The sequence below is a fragment of the Psittacula echo genome (genome assembly GCF_963264785.1).
Source record: "Psittacula echo genome assembly, chromosome: 1".
NCBI classification, from domain to species: Eukaryota; Metazoa; Chordata; class Aves; order Psittaciformes; family Psittacidae; genus Psittacula; species Psittacula echo.
Window position 1 is genome coordinate 10348774 of NC_137735.1, and position 15539 is coordinate 10364312.

General features: G+C 39.6%; 1 protein-coding gene across 1 annotated transcript in view; it reads left to right on the top strand.

Annotated features, from left to right (window-relative positions):
* DOK7 (docking protein 7) overlaps positions 1–15539 on the top strand; it is a gene marked incomplete at both ends in the record, with an annotated part of 65066 nt that continues 49527 nt past the window's right edge. Inside the window, 5 exons of the mRNA XM_080638937.1 lie at positions 1–54; positions 204–249; positions 2478–2723; positions 6555–6755; positions 12957–13076. Coding sequence (XP_080495063.1) covers positions 1–54; positions 204–249; positions 2478–2723; positions 6555–6755; positions 12957–13076 — 667 coding nt within the window. The remainder of the gene's footprint in view (positions 55–203; positions 250–2477; positions 2724–6554; positions 6756–12956; positions 13077–15539) is intronic.

Below are 15539 nucleotides of genomic sequence, written 5' to 3' on the forward strand. Positions count from 1 at the left end.
ATGACGGATTCCGTGCTGGTGGAGGGTCACGTCAAGTTGAGAGATGGAAAAAAGGTCTCTGCTCGCAGCGCCCCTTCGGCCCGGCTCCGCGAAGGGTTGGGGCCAGGGGTCCCCCATCGGCAACCCCCTCCCCAGGAAGGGAGACAGCCCGCTCTTCCCTCCTCCGGCCCTGGCTAACCCTCTCCTTTTGCCTCTCGTTACAGTGGAAGAGTAGGTGGCTGGTGCTGCGCAAGCCGTCTCCGGTGGCAGGTAAGAGGGGGCCCGTCCCGGGGGAGGGAAAGCAGGTGCCGGGGTGTCCCTCCCTCCGCTGCCCGCGGTTGGGGGCCCCGAGGGCAGGGAATTCACAGATCTCCCTTCGAGGTTCGCAGCCGCCAGAGATCACCCTCGACGGGGCTCCCCTCAAGCCGTCGTTGCTCTTTCCTCTTGTTTTCTGTCTTATTTAAGCGGGGGAACGGGCAGTAAATTATCTGGCAACGAACCAGGCGGACAAAAATAGGAGGCAGCTACCGCCGGAGCCCCCCGGAGCCACCGCGGCCAGTGCCTGGTGTAACGTTGTCCCTCGGGCTGCCAGTGGTGCCCGGGTGTCGGGTTGGAGTAGTTTAATACCAGGCGCTGACTAAAACCAGAGGGAAAGGTGACTTCTCAAGGCACAGCTCTTTGGTTTTGGATCCCGTTTATTCTTCAGGGTGATTGGTGGCTGTAAAAAAAGCTGGCATTGTAAGCTCGGTAGGTATTTTTGATCAGTGTTTTGACATAAAATATCACTTCGATTTAAAAATAAAATGACATTTTGAATTAAAAAAAAAAGAAAAAGAAAAAGAAAAGAAAAAAAAAATCACTTTCCTGCTTCTGAAGGGGAAATTGAAAATGTTATTCAAAGCCGGCGTTTTACTGCTGGAGAAGCAAAAGTAGGTTTCAGGTTTCCCTATCTGTTCCTAACAGGGAAAACATTTGGGCCTGAAAGTATATATTTTCCACATAGAAAATGTTAATCTGCATTGCTGCAGAATGGATTAAGGCATCTTTTCTAGGTTGTTGCTGGTGGGCTAAAGATTTCTTAGTAATTGAAGGTCTTCAGACCCAGCTCGCTGTACTTGAGTTGTTACAGTTGTGTGTTAGTGTCTTAAATGCCTGTGTCTTAACTGGCTTTGTTAAACTTCCCCACATCTGTAGATCCTAGAGCTAGTATCTAGACATGCGAACATGGGCCTGGATTTCTAACGTAAGACAAGTTTGAAGGGGGAAAATGAGGGAATTTGCTTTGAAAACTTACTGGTTGATCCTGTGGCTTATTCCTCAGAAATAGTATTTTATTCTAGCTAAATTAGCCAGGTTTACCAGAAAAAGCCCCCAGTGATTTGTTTCTCTTGGTCTGTAAACTGTAGCTGTTCTTGCTTCAAACACACAACTGTATTGCAGAATGCTTGAATCTCATTGTTGCAGCTGTTTTTGCTAACGGGTGGATGAAAACAATTGTGAGGCAATGCAGAGCTCTGCTTTAGCTAGCAGAGGGTTCAGTCTTTTGGTCTTTTTTCACCTCTTTGGAGATACGTGCATCCTTTTCTGGGCTGAAGGTGCAGGGCACCTCGCCAGGGCCCACAACCCAGCATTCATCAGATGGTGCACAAGGGGCTTTTTCCTTATGGTATGTAGGGGAGCTTAAGCTGTGGATGGAGCAGCTTTGATACTGATCATTAATTGCACAACCAAGTGCTATGTGATAGGAAGGGGGAAGAGGAGAGCTCTTGTTAGAAGTGCAAAAGTTAGGGGAGGCCTCTCCTCTTTCTCTTGTCTTTTGGGGTTGCTTCTGAAATGTGCGTTTCCCATGGGATCATGGCACTTGAATTGCTGCATAGTTACAGTGTAATAAACACCTCTAGGAAGGGGTCAAAACCAAACGGTGACACAGGAAAATATTTTACTTTCAAAAAGGTGTGGCACATAATGGTTATTTAGCAATGGCTACTGTGTAGCATTGAAGTAGGAAACTTGAGCTGACACCAACAATCTGGCAGCGCGCTCTGCTCACCATTTAGTAGTTGAGTAATCTGTGAACTACTGTAAGAATTTCATTTGTGGTTCAGCCTGTTCTGATGGAAATACGGATGACACCAGCCTCTCGGTCTTTAGTGTTGGTAACATGAACAGCTATCGTAGTGTAACTTCTGATGCTCAGAACTGAATGAGTCCCACACTCCAGAGACTGTCTGAGAAACCACTGGATTGTTGGAAAGTAAAACAGGGAAGATATTTTACTTGCCTGCTTATTTCTGAGCCTGCAGATTACCCTTGAAACATGCCTTGAATGTTTGCTCCCTAAAAGCAGGGACTGCAAACTACCTGGAGATGGGGTGGGAAAAGGAAATTCTTGCATTGACTTGATTAGACTGACCCTGAGTTTGTAAACCACCTTTGTATTGAAGAGGAGCACTGAGAAATGTGTTATGTTCTATGTTCTGCCTCATCATCTCTGACAGTTTTGCTTCTTTTAGACTGTTTGCTCATGCTTGTGTACAAGGATAAATCTGAACGAGCGAAAGGGCACAAGGAGAGAAGCAGCATGACCTTAGAAGACATCTGTGGCTTGGATCCTGGGCTACCCTATGAGGGCTTGAATCACACGCTTGCAATCATCTGTCTCTCTCAAGTTGTGATGCTGGGATTTGAGAACAAGGAAACAATGTATGCATGGGATGTACGAATCCGCTACAGTTTGGGGGAAGGTAACCTTTGTCTTATCACGCTTTGTTTTTATCTTCTGGGGGAAAAAAAGGAAAACAAAAACATAGCTAAAATGCAAACAATGAAGTATAGTTAAGGAAAAGACTGTCACTCATTTGAGAGTGAAGAGACTGGTCTTCCCTTTACATCTTAAAGCAGGTCTCTCTTATTGTAGGTTTTGGTCATGGTATTGCCCAGTACTGGCAGCTAATTGTGAGAGCATTTAGGTTTTGATTTTGGCACTGAACGTGTGTAGCTTTGAAGCAAAGTGATCAGACTTCTATTTCTGGTCCTGCAATTTACTTAGGGATTTTGACAACAGGTTTCAGAGGGAGCCTGAATTAAGAGGAGGAGAGTCCTGAGTTGCACTTGACTAGTTTAATCCTAGTTTTCTGAGCTGCCTACTAGGTGTTGTATTTATAATGCTTATTACTGCTGGTGTCCCCTTTCAGGAAGAGGCATCTTGCAATAAGGACTGTCATCAGACACAATCTTTCCAGCTAGCTTCAATCTTATGCATCCTTTATCTTATTTTCTTGGTTAGCAGCTCTAAAATGTACAATGGTGAACAAAGACTGATAATATTGGTAATCTGCAGTATCTGTCTTATGTTTGTTTAGTCATAACTAGGGAAGGAGGGTAGGTGTAGGGAAGACGCACATTAGCCATCTTAATCATTTGTTACATATGCTTTGCCATCTGTTGCATTGCTGGACTCATTCCTTTGCAGTACATACATAGAAAGATGGTGGGAATTTTACAGTAATGAAATATAGAAGTATTGCAAGAGATATGTACGGATGAACCACTTGGAGCTGTCAAATATGAAGCCTTGCATAAGGGGAAAGGTTAGAGATAGTTTCTGAACAATACAGGCGTGAGTAACTGGAAGAGTTGATGCAATTTGATCAAGCTGTGTTGTGTTCTGGTTCTGTTTCTTTACTGGATTTAGGATCTATTTACAGCATACACTTGTCCTAAAACCTGAAGGAGAATTTGAATTTGAAAGTGTAGGTCTGGCTTTCATGATCTTCCATGTGCAATGGTGGGATAGAGAGAGTATTTAATCTCAGTCTGGTTGATATAGGAGGAAGTGTAGCAGCAGCAAAGATGCTTGCTTTTTGTTTTTAAAGGAAAGTGAGGTAGCAATACAGTCTATCAGATGATGATATGTGTAGCCATGAAGTAAAGATGTAGTGGGAGAGAACATGTGTGGAGGTGAAGAAATGAAGAAGAAAGAAACCAAGTATAATTGGTTGAATTGGCAATAATTTGTAGAATATCAATTTCCAAAAAGCTGAGGGGAAGAAGAATGGACCAGAGTACAGAAATTTGTTTCAGGATTTCATCTCTGAGGGCAGGTTCAGTTAGGAGAAAGAAGCCAACTTAAAGTGAGACTAGTTAGAGTAGGAAGAAATGGAAAAGAATGGAATCTTAGATGAAGAGAGAATGGTGACTAGTGTTTTTTCTTGAAGCGTAGTAAGGTTGCCTTTGCGTGCCTTGGAAGTAAGGTTGCTGGAGGATAAAAATAGACCATGGACAGATGACCTCAGAGTCTGGGAAGCAAAAAAAAAAAAAAAAAAAAAAAAGAGAGAGAGAAAGGAGTAAAGGAGTTGTTCCTGTTCTTGAATGAAGACCACAGAGTGGAAGCATTTACACCAGAGTTCCTTGTGTTTTCCATCTGTTTTTAGCAGATGAGGTGGATGTTATTCCTGGAATAAAAGAACCAGGATTAGAAAAGACACTGGGATTAAGCAAGTTGAGATATAGGTCAGGTATGAGAAGAGTGCTTGAGCCCAAACTCATTCTGAGGAAGTTAGCATACTGCAGGTCAGTGATTAGCTGTGATGAGCTAAAGGAAATTAGGAGCTTAAATGGTACCTTTTATTCATGGACATATTCAGCTTTTTATCTTATTCATTATTTTTTCAAAGAAGGAGAAGTAGATGGTTGGGATGAACTAAAAAAAAAAAATCCTTTTTGCTAAGAAAGCAGCATATGGCAAAAGCTTCATGTCCAAACCTGATCTTTTTTTTTTTTTCTCTATTTTGGCTTTAGATTTGGATATGCTGTTTTTTTAACAGAGGTCTAGAATCTGAACTGCAGCTTTTTGTTTTTAGCAGCTGTTGTAACTTGCAACTGATTGTGTGAAGAGTGTACTTCATTCCTCATTTATGAGGCAGAAAGAATACTGATGCTTCTGCTCCTGTGGTTTAATTGCCAGTGAAGCGCTGAGCAGAGGGGCTGGAAATGATATCACATTCCTTACTGAATGTTATTCATAATGATGGTCTTGATATCTTTTTTATAGTTTATGTTTAAGCAGGTTGTGTAACAACTGTGTGCCCAAAAGGGGACATCGTGTGACTACTGATTTGCTCCCTAGCAATACTACTGGCAAAGCTGTAAGTAGAGCTGTGGTTAGTTAGATCTATCTCTGTCTCCTTGCACATTTCACTTGAATGACTTTGCGGCTAATTCTGCTGGAGCCTTAGGGAACTTATCTAATGCACGTCATAGATGAGGAGTTGACTTACAGCTAAGATGGTAACTAAGAATGTAGCAAGTATTTAGATGAGAAGCAAGACTTGGTCCTAGCTGAAATTCATGATGCTTGAAGAAGTATAGGCAAGAAGCAGAGAAGAGTGGTTGTAAGAAGTGAGACTACCTGGAAGTTTACTCTGTAGCTTTCACAGGCAGGTAGCTGTTTGTATGATCTCTGAAGGATAACCAAAAGCTAAATCTTTGTGCTTCTTGATAAATGCTCCACCAAAAGCCTCTGACTGAAAATGTAACGGTCCTGATGTTCTTTGTGCCAAGGCATATTTTTTATTTTCTTTTTATTGTCTAATTATAAGAGAAAAGAAACTAGAGGAGTAGTGGAGGCCAAAACAGTTGTTTGAGAATTAAGTGCCTGCTCACTTAAATGAAACTTTTGAAACACTGTGAGATTTGAGCCCTTGAAGTGTACCAAATAGCTGATAATTCAGAATGCAGCAGCTCTGGAGGAGAAGGTGGGAGACCAGCCTAGAGCAGTTGTTACTTCAGGCAAGGACTCTTGCAATATAGGGGATATTGGAGTTGGGATTTGAACCTGAATTTTGTAAACTTGGATGAGACGGGTATTTCCTTTTCTTCTCCAGTCTTCTGAAGTTTAGGCTGCGAAATATGAAGAATTAACTGACATCTAACAGTGCTTATTACCTATGAATCACTTATTTTCCTAGTAATTTTAAATGTCTGGGCATCTACCATTACCAACTCCCAAAAGATTCACAAAGGTGGGAAAATGTAATTTTTCCCCATTTTACTGCTAGGGAAGGAATGAAGCTGTTTATTAAAGGCTGCAAATGAGTCAGTGACAGAGCTCTGGTTAGAACTTGCCTACTACTTTGAGCCTTGCCTTTTGGGCTCCTTGGGCACTGTGTTACATGTGTGTGTGCATGCACATAGGAAAGGAGGGGCATGGGCTGTTTAGAGGAGGAGACAGAAACCCATGTGGTGATGGAAGAGGTAACTGAAGTGTCGGCTGGATAACTGACTAATTTGAGGTGGGGAATAGCCTGAGTTAGGATAAATTGATAATTTTATATGTATATATATATTTAATTTGTTCTTTTCCTGTCCCAAACTGGCATAATACAGAGTAATGAGTTTATAGCTACTCAGATGGGGCTGTTTGGGCTCTGCTTAGAATCTTATGCTAGAGCCTCCTGGTGTGGGCAGGGGTTGGTCCACATACCACAAATGAATAGAATGACTTATATCACATCAGTCATGGTGCCTTCCTTCTGTTTTCCATTGTAATATTATTTTTCTTCCTTATCTGATAGTTCATAGATTTCAAGTTTTTGTAGCACCTGGCACTAAACTAGAGAGTGGGCCTGCTACCCTGCATTTCTGCAATGACATTCTCGTCCTTGTAAAAGACGTTCCTCCTAGTGTCATGGGGCAATGGAAGCTTTCAGATCTGCGTCGGTATGGAGCTGTCCCAAATGGATTCATCTTTGAAGGGGGTACCAGGTGCGGCTTCTGTAAGTACAAGTGGAACTTGTCTTCTAAAAGATGTTTGAAACCTCATGTAGAAATGTAAATGCTAGTCTCATTCCAAGCAGAGATTGCAGAACCAGCCATGCTGCTTTGCCATACAGGCAGCCTCTTTCCAGAGGATCTGTTCTACTGAGCAAATTTCTGCAGACTTCAGCCCTGATGTTCAGTAAAAATGTGACTATGTGGAATCCTGACTGAACACTGCCTTGTGACTCTTCAGGTGTTCAGTCACCTGTTGCTCTTGGACACAGAGCAAAAATAAGGGAATGAAATTTTATTGCTTGCGTCATGCAAAGCATAAAGAAAAATGGTTTAATGTTCATATTCTTAAATTGTGATCAATTATTTTGTTGTTTGCAGAGGGAAAATGATACAGAGCTTTGAGGTTACAGGTGGCATCAAGGCTCTCATTGTGTAAAAGCAAATGTCTAAATCCCAGAGGACTTCTAGCTCTTAAAAGTTAGGAACTTCTGTCTGTTCCTTTCCCTGTTAGTAGGTTTGTCACTTTATGGGACCATGAGATTTATGGGGTCTAAATGAAAGCAAGCAAGCAAGCTGAAGCTAATTTATGTACCCTAATACTTAAGATATATATTTAGAAGAGGAATAATTTCTTGTTCCAATGTCCGGTTTAGCTCACGCTCTCACTTCAGATAAAACACAAAGAATTATGCAAGAGTTGAAAAGGAAAGATAATTAGTGCCTTGGTATAATATTGTATAAATCATTAGAAAACAAGGTTTTAACTTCAAAAGTTTGAAGCCATGCTAAATTGATGAGCTCTGAGTGCGAATGGATATGCAGACTGCCAGTGTAGATGTGAAATTGTTTGACTTGCATACTGAAATGTGGAAATAATGGATTTCTTCAGTTGCCAAACTGAAAAAGTAAAAGGTTTAAGAATCCAAAGATATTCTGCCGTGGGACTTGTGGCCAAATTTAGCGAAGATGGTAAAGAAATCATTTTGACTGTTTTACTCTAGGGGGTTTTATTTTGTTGGTTGAAAATTACAGACCTGAGTTACAAAGATTGTAAGTATAGACTCAACTGTTATATCCTGATTCCTGATTTAAGACACTTGTTTTCAGTGTGGAAGATTCTAGTTCAAATCTTTCCCACCTAATTCAGAGGTTACGGTTAAAGAAGGTTTTCCACTCTTTGAAGGAATGGGTTATAGCTTGTGAGAAAACAAACCGGTTTTCTTTAAAAAACGGGTCTCCAGCTTGGCTTTTGCATTGCTTATCATAATCCTTTCAGCCTGACACTTCAGCCAGTCTTCAGTCCATTCCATTGTTCACTTATCTGGTCTGTACTTGATCTGTCTGTCAATGCATATATTATAGGAGATGGTGCTGAATTCCTTGGTAAAGTCAGCGAACAATCTTCATCCACCAAGCCAGTTGTTTTATCAAACACTGTCTGACTGGTTAGGCATTATCTCCCTTTTGTAAAGCTATACTGGCCAGTCCCATTCAGTACCTTGGAAATGGACTCTTATTTCTGTTACTTTCTATGGAGAAACTATATTTTTGCCCACATTCTTCCTGTGAAACTCTGAAAGCGGAGGATTAGTGAAGTGGAGTTTTAAATACCACTGTAATAAATACCATACTAAAAGGAACTGACAATCTTGTGGTTGGATTGCCTTTCCTCTCCATCAAAAAACCCTGAAGCCCCAAACAGAAGCACAGCTTACTTTTGGATATTTCTGTGGTAGAAGTCATGTCTTAAAGGATATGAAATCTGTTTTAGCTTTTTATTCCTTGCTTCTTCACTAGATTTTTCGTAAATATAAAATGCTTAATTTTATTTACAATTAATTGCTCAGTATAGGTTTTGTACAGCTCCAGAGGGTTTGGTACTCAATCCAGGCAGAAGGAAACCATCTGAGATTATGCTGAGATTTCAAACATTAAACTAGGTGCATTTTCAAGACATTTAACACTAGTTTACTCTTAAATAAGAAAAAGAGCATTTACATTTTGAACTTGTCTTAACATCAGAATTGTACTGTTAGAGATCAGAAAATACTTTCTTCTGCTCCTGACAGCTGCAAATTTGGCTCTCCCTGCCCCCAGCTTCTCTAGCTGCAGCTCAGTCACACATACCATTTGCAAAAAAGCCAGGCATCTGAGCCTAGGAGTTAATTGCAAGGTTTACTTAGAGGAATGAGCTGGAAAAAAAGGAGCCTTTCACTTTCCTAAGTTGCTAGCTCAGAGTGCACTACTCTCAATTAGAGAGACCAGTTGCCTGGAGAATCTTGACTTGGAGGTTAGTGTGAAAAAAATTCAAGTAGGGTAATAAAAGAGCATGTTGACACTGTGAGAATTCAGGCTCTCTAATGTTCAAGTACTTCAGTATTAGCTTCCATTAGCAGTTTGAAGCTGCCTCATGTTTTCTAACAGCATCTCCTAGAAGAGAGGAACTTGGAGGACCTGTGGTGCCCTTTGAAAGAGCAAATGGTGCTGCTGCTATTTGCAGGATAAGCAGGATTATTTCTGTGATTTTTTTTGGATGGAATTAGGTGCTTTCTGCTTTCTAAGATTTCTGCAAGTGGCTCTTAAAAGTAATTCTGAAATAGTGGAAGTGGCTACCAGCATATCTGAAAGGGCCAAAGAAGGAGATGAGGAAACCTAAAATGAGTGGGAATTTATTTGAAAATAAGAAGCAGTCAAGGTGGTTGAACTGGGGCAATGTCTGAATTTCTTGAAAGATTCTGGGCTGCATAGATTAAAATTTCTATTTATGTGCAGCTATTTTTCTTTATGTTACTTAGGCCTACTGCAGTCAACAGACATTCTTATCTTCTTTTTAGTAGTCATGGCCACTAATAGGAACACCGGCTGTAATTTTAACCAGAGAGAAGAGCAGCCTGAGATACTTTTTACAGGGGGGTTGCACGAGGCCAGAATTAAGAGATTCTGGTTTGACAACATGATGATCACCATGAACTGAACTGCCATGGTTTGAACTTGTCCTGTAGCTAAAAGACTTCAAGCTCTAGCATTGCCTGGCACCTGTTAGGAGGAGTAATTCATGGGAATGCACTGACTCTTTCTCCCTGCTTTCACACACAGTACAGAATTTGAAGGAATTTTTGGTTATTGTGCCTTTTGACGATGTGTTTGTCCATAGGTTTGCTTTTTTAATATGATGAATTAAGACATTAACAAGTTTTAATAATACTTGAAAGTTTTATGAAATTGGCAACTTCTCTTCAATGTTCGGGAGACTGTACAATGCTTTACTGCTGACTGCCACAGAGGCTTAGTGTTTCAGCCTTATGCAAGTGGTTGCAGGCTGCTTTTCACCAAGTCTCTTATCCTGTGATGAGAGTGAGTGAGCTCTTTGGTCTAGTAAACAGCTGCATGGTATTACAGTGATGCATACCACATATTCCTTGGCTCCCAAATGCTTCTGTACCAAATCTGTTCCAGCACATGATTGATATGTCTAATTTCTAGTAAAAAAGCAGAAATGTAACTGATGGATTCTAGATATGCTTTTAAAACATAGTTAAGCTTTACATATCCATATGTGTTTTACAAGGACCCCCAAGCTTCTTTCTTTTGCAATCTAGTTCTACCTATCAAAACAAGAATGAGGATGTTTCCTGTGAGTTGATCAGCAACTGTGGTGATCATGTGAATAATAGTATCTACAAATAAATACTTTATGCATATGTGTATATTGGATTTGTATCCATGTGCACATGTGCATTCACTGTTTGCACTAGTTTATAAACCCATCACATTTCTTCTTGGGATTTCCAAATATATGATAGCTCTTTGCAGAAATCATCCCTTGAGTTAACCAGCCAGCTTGTACGCACACGTTTACTTTTTTGTTTCCATTAAAGTCAAAAGCTTGTATAGCCTCTTAGGAGCTTAAGTAAGACTCTTGACAATAGTGATAAAAGAACAAAGTGGTCCAGGTGTACTCTTTATGACAGAAATATCTAAGGAATGCTCTTTTCCTGAATGTTAAAATGCATACGTAGGATTCTGCTGAATTATCAAGCCACGTAATATATCATTGCACTTGAGATATGAATGTCTTCTGTTATGTTGTCTCTATATCTTGCTTACTTATTGTGCATGGAATGGGAAAGTCATGTTCAGAGTCCATCAAAGCCTTGTGCTATCCTACTGCATCAAGGAAGGCATGGCTTCTGGCATCAGCATGATTCATGTGGGAGGAGTCATACCATCTAGGATTAGGCGAACTGGTTTCATTAGACTCCATCTACTCTGTGAAGGGAGGAGAAGGCAGCTCAAAGGAAGAACTGAATTTCAAATCATTCCTGAATACATACTTTGCACTTCGCTTTTTTGTAATTCAGTGTTCTCTGGCTCTTTGGCATCTCTTGGGCAGGTGAAATGGGGCAAGACTAAGAGTAAGTCACCACCAGAAACATTCATACCTGTCAGACTGCTCAATTATTGTTGTAATCTCCTAGGTCTTTGATCCTGAAGTCAGTACATGTATATGCGCCATGAGGAAAAGTGAGACAAACTTGTTTTTAAAAACAATACTAAGAAACAATGCCAGAGAAGTGCAGAGTTACCTAGGCTTTACTCTGGTTTACATTTCATGATCCTGTGTGTGCTCATCTTTTCAACTTCCTAAACATACCTCAGTGTTTTAATATTTGTCTATTCTGAGTCTCAAGTAATACATTTGAGACCTTGTTCTCTAGAAATGATTGGCAAGCCAGCCCTTCAGCATAAATTTAACTTCTACCAGACTGCTAAATTTCCAGCAGTTCGTCAAATGAAATAAACTGTTTCAAGAACAGGATTTCCATTTCTTCAGCTGAAGAAGTTTTGATCAGTAAGATCTGAAGAGGAATCCGATGTGGTGGAGTGACAAATCAAGTTACTAAGATGCTGCTAACAATGTTGTCTTGAACAGATTTAAGCAGAGCAGACAAGATCTAGACGGGACATAAATTAAGAATGACAAAAAGATTGTTGGCCAGAATATGCTTTTCCTAGAGTGGTCAGTTTACAGCTTGCTGGTTATATCTAATTTACTAAAATAATTATTTTGGTTTGTGGTCCACTCTTTACTCTCCCCTTTGTTTGAATCCATAACACTTCATCAAGTAGTCAAAAGAATATCCATTGCTTAAGTAAAATGTGAATATCCTGTTGGATGCAACAGAGCATATGTGTGGAAAATGACAGGGATACTGGCATTCTGGTCAAGACCAGCTCTGCTCCTTGGACTAAAATTGGCAAAAAAGCATAAACAAATCAGAATCGGATAGAGACATGCAGAAGGGAAATTTATGTCCAGATTACGGGCCCAGATCCCTAAAAAAAATAATAAGCAAAAGCCTTGTGCAAGTCTGAGATTTGCTATTGTGGTTTTCTGGTGTGCATGGGTGGTCTTTTGCCTGATGTTTTAAGATTTATTTTTTTCATTTCCTCATATGAGTAATATTTGGACTGGCAATTCTCAAAGTGTTCTGTGGAGCACTTCTAGTCTTGTCTGTTGTCCATGTAGCCATATATCATGCAGCTCAGAACTTGTTTGTTTACTTAGTGATTCTCATTCTAATTTTGCTTGGGGCTATTCTTAATGAATGGAAAGCAAAATATCAGAATAGAGCAAAGGGTAAAGATCTGATGACAACCTGTGGAGTTGTGTTACATTCTGTTAATAATAGACACATAGGACTTAGTCTAGGAAAATTTATACTGTAATCCAGCAATATAACCAAATCCTAATTCATTGAGTTATAAAAAGCTGCTCTCTGTTAAAACTGGGTAAAAGTAAAAATACCTTGGTTCATTTTGATAAAGACACTTTAAGTGTCCCTGACTATTGCATAGCTAAGATTTGTTCTATAAAATTTTAAGGGTATAGAAGAATAAAAGACTCAGATGGGTGTTGAGAATATGGCTTGTATTTCGGCATTGCTCTAAGTGTCTGAAACTCAGAAAATTAGTGTAAAAGATTAGGTAGCTATTGAATTTATGTGTGTATGTTTGTGATATAGTACATGTGTGCTGACCTGAGGTTTTTTTCTTTTTATATCTTTTCTTTGGATAACGTCTTGTTGATGTCTTTTCATGGTTTGCACTTAATACTGTGCTATATTATAAATAGCATCATCTAAATATATTTCTAATGTATCAAAGTGAAAAACACATATTTATGTTGTGCTTTCTTGCAGGGGCTGGTGTTTTCTTCCTTTCTTGTGCTGAAGGAGAGCAGATCAGCTTTCTGTTCGACTGTATCGTCCGTGGCATCTCCCCGACGAAGGGCCCTTTTGGTTTGCGTCCAGTCCTACCAGGTTAATATAGGAAGTATAGAGTAACTGAGAAAAGTAGGAACTTGCCGTGTCTAGCACTTTATTGCTGTGATTGTAAGAACAGCTTGCAGACACTAAGGGTGTAGAAAGTGCAAAGTGGTTTTCATTCTGAAATGTCACAGTACAGATCTATCAGTTGAATGTACCCAGTTCCCCCATGGTGCTCTGGCTCATTCATATTCCTGGTGATATTGTTAACTCTAGCCTTCTGTTGTTTAACAGTACTAAAATACAGCACTTTGGATTGAAAGGAATCCTAACCTCTAGTTTTAAACTTACATAGTTCAACTTGGATCCATGTCTGCATTACGGTTTTGATAGTTTAATGGAAAACTAATTTCTAGGGCATTTTGAATTAATCTGAAACATTTAGAATGAAGTCTTGCCAACCTCAGAAACCATTCAGGCTTCCACATCACATTTCAGTTTTGCTGCTTGAGTTTCTTTTCTAATGTGCAAGGACTAAATTCCTTTTCCTATTTCATGGTAAATGCTGCATGTGCTGTAATGTCTAGAGGGGGAATTTGATGGCATCACAGTAAGCTCTGTTGCCTTTTGACTTTAGAAGATGAAGAAATATAATACTGAGTCAGAATGACTGTGTGAAACAGGGCAAGAATGTCAAAATGAGTACAGAAAAATATCTGTGAATTGTCAGTGGGATATAGTGGGAACAGGCAGCAAGAATGGTGAAGGATGAGGTGGGATTTGTGGGAAATACTTATTTTTTGTTTAAATGTTAGACAATTAATAGGAGTTTGTCAGGGCTTTAATAATGTTATAAGATTAAGATCATTGCAGGAAGGAAATGTGATGGGAAATATTAGATCTGGATACAAAGCTTGTGAAAATAATTATGAAAAGTTAGTTAAGCTAAATGCAAGGCTCAGTTCATCTCTTCTTTCCCATAGTTTTAACACCAAAGTAATTAAAGTAAGCATAATAGTAGGCAATAAAACCTCACTCTTATATGATGATCTGCGTTTGTGTTCAAGTAAGTGGAGTTGTTAAAAAACCAAACAACAAAACCTCAATGACAGAAATCCAAAAAAGCAGCACAGGTACTTAAAGCTCTGATATCAAATACGTTTTTCTGCATATCTGAAAGTGTATTACACATATACAACTCCTAAATTTGCCATTTAACAACAATTTGTCTAGAAAAATTAAGCCTGCAAGTAACTATTCTGCTGTCTTTTATTATTAGTTTTAAAATGTTAATTTTAGATGGCGTGTTCTTTGAAAAATCTTTTTTAAGAGGCATGTAGAAATAAATGTGCTTTCACATGTTAGTTACCAACTCTGGCATTTGTGGGTTGTTACACATAGCCGCATACTACATTCCCTTTCCTCTTTATGAACTCTGACCTCACTGAAGTGCATAAAGTGGATGTGGAATATCCTTGGGGTGATTTGGTGGTTTCTGTAAGGGAAAACCTCTTTTCCGAGGTCTTTTTCTTTTGTCTTCTGTGCTTGATGGACTTGCTGCTAAAATGAGGTGAAGATAGACTCAGCCACTGGATTTCACTTTGTTTCCCTGACAGGAAACACTTTGTTTTACTGGCAGGAGCAATATTCTGTAGGGAACTGTGCTCACATTCTTGCAGACTCTTTTTTCCAAGCTACTTTGACCTCTCTAGCTTACATTTCCTTCTATCTTTACCTTGTCTCCCCTAGTTTGTTGTTACCCCCATGTACATGTCCCTTCACAGAAAATTTGTATTTTTTAAGTTCTGCTCCATTTATTAATCCCATGCAGAAACTTGCACAGAGCTGTTTAAGGCATATGAAAGTGTACAATAATAGTGAATCATCCATAAAGTAATTTTCCGTACCAAGTATGCCATTACCCAGAATGTAGTGTATTGCTTGAAAAGGTCAGGTCTCTACCAGCTACATACTGTATCTGGCAAGAGTATTGAAATTTGCCTAACCTTTTGAAAAGTTTAGTTATTAAATAGATTAATCATCTGCACACCTCTGGTAACTAGATCAAAACTCAGTGTTATTCATACTTACTGCAGAGCAGAATGCTACACAGCCTCAACTGGGCTTTATACATGCAGTGTTCTGCTTTTGTGTAATTCAAAGCTCTTGTAGGAAGTGCCCTTCTCTCCACAGTTTTCTATTTGAATTTGGCTTCTTGCTCTTGCCTGTATCTTTCCAACTTAAACAAGAAATATGCTTAAGTAACTCTTAGGTATTTTCAAGAAAGGAAAAAAACCACAAAGGGCAGCTGTACAGAGACAAGAATGTAATGTGGTGCAAAATGTCATACTGATGGTGTTCTTGGACACCAATGTACACAACACAATTATAATTTAGTGAGGTTATGCAGTCAACATCTGCTTGCTCTGTCTTTCGAAGAAGGGTAATTAATGAACCCAGTGGCTTCACATACAAACAGCTCAACCATATGGCTAAATGCAGTGCTGAAATATTTAA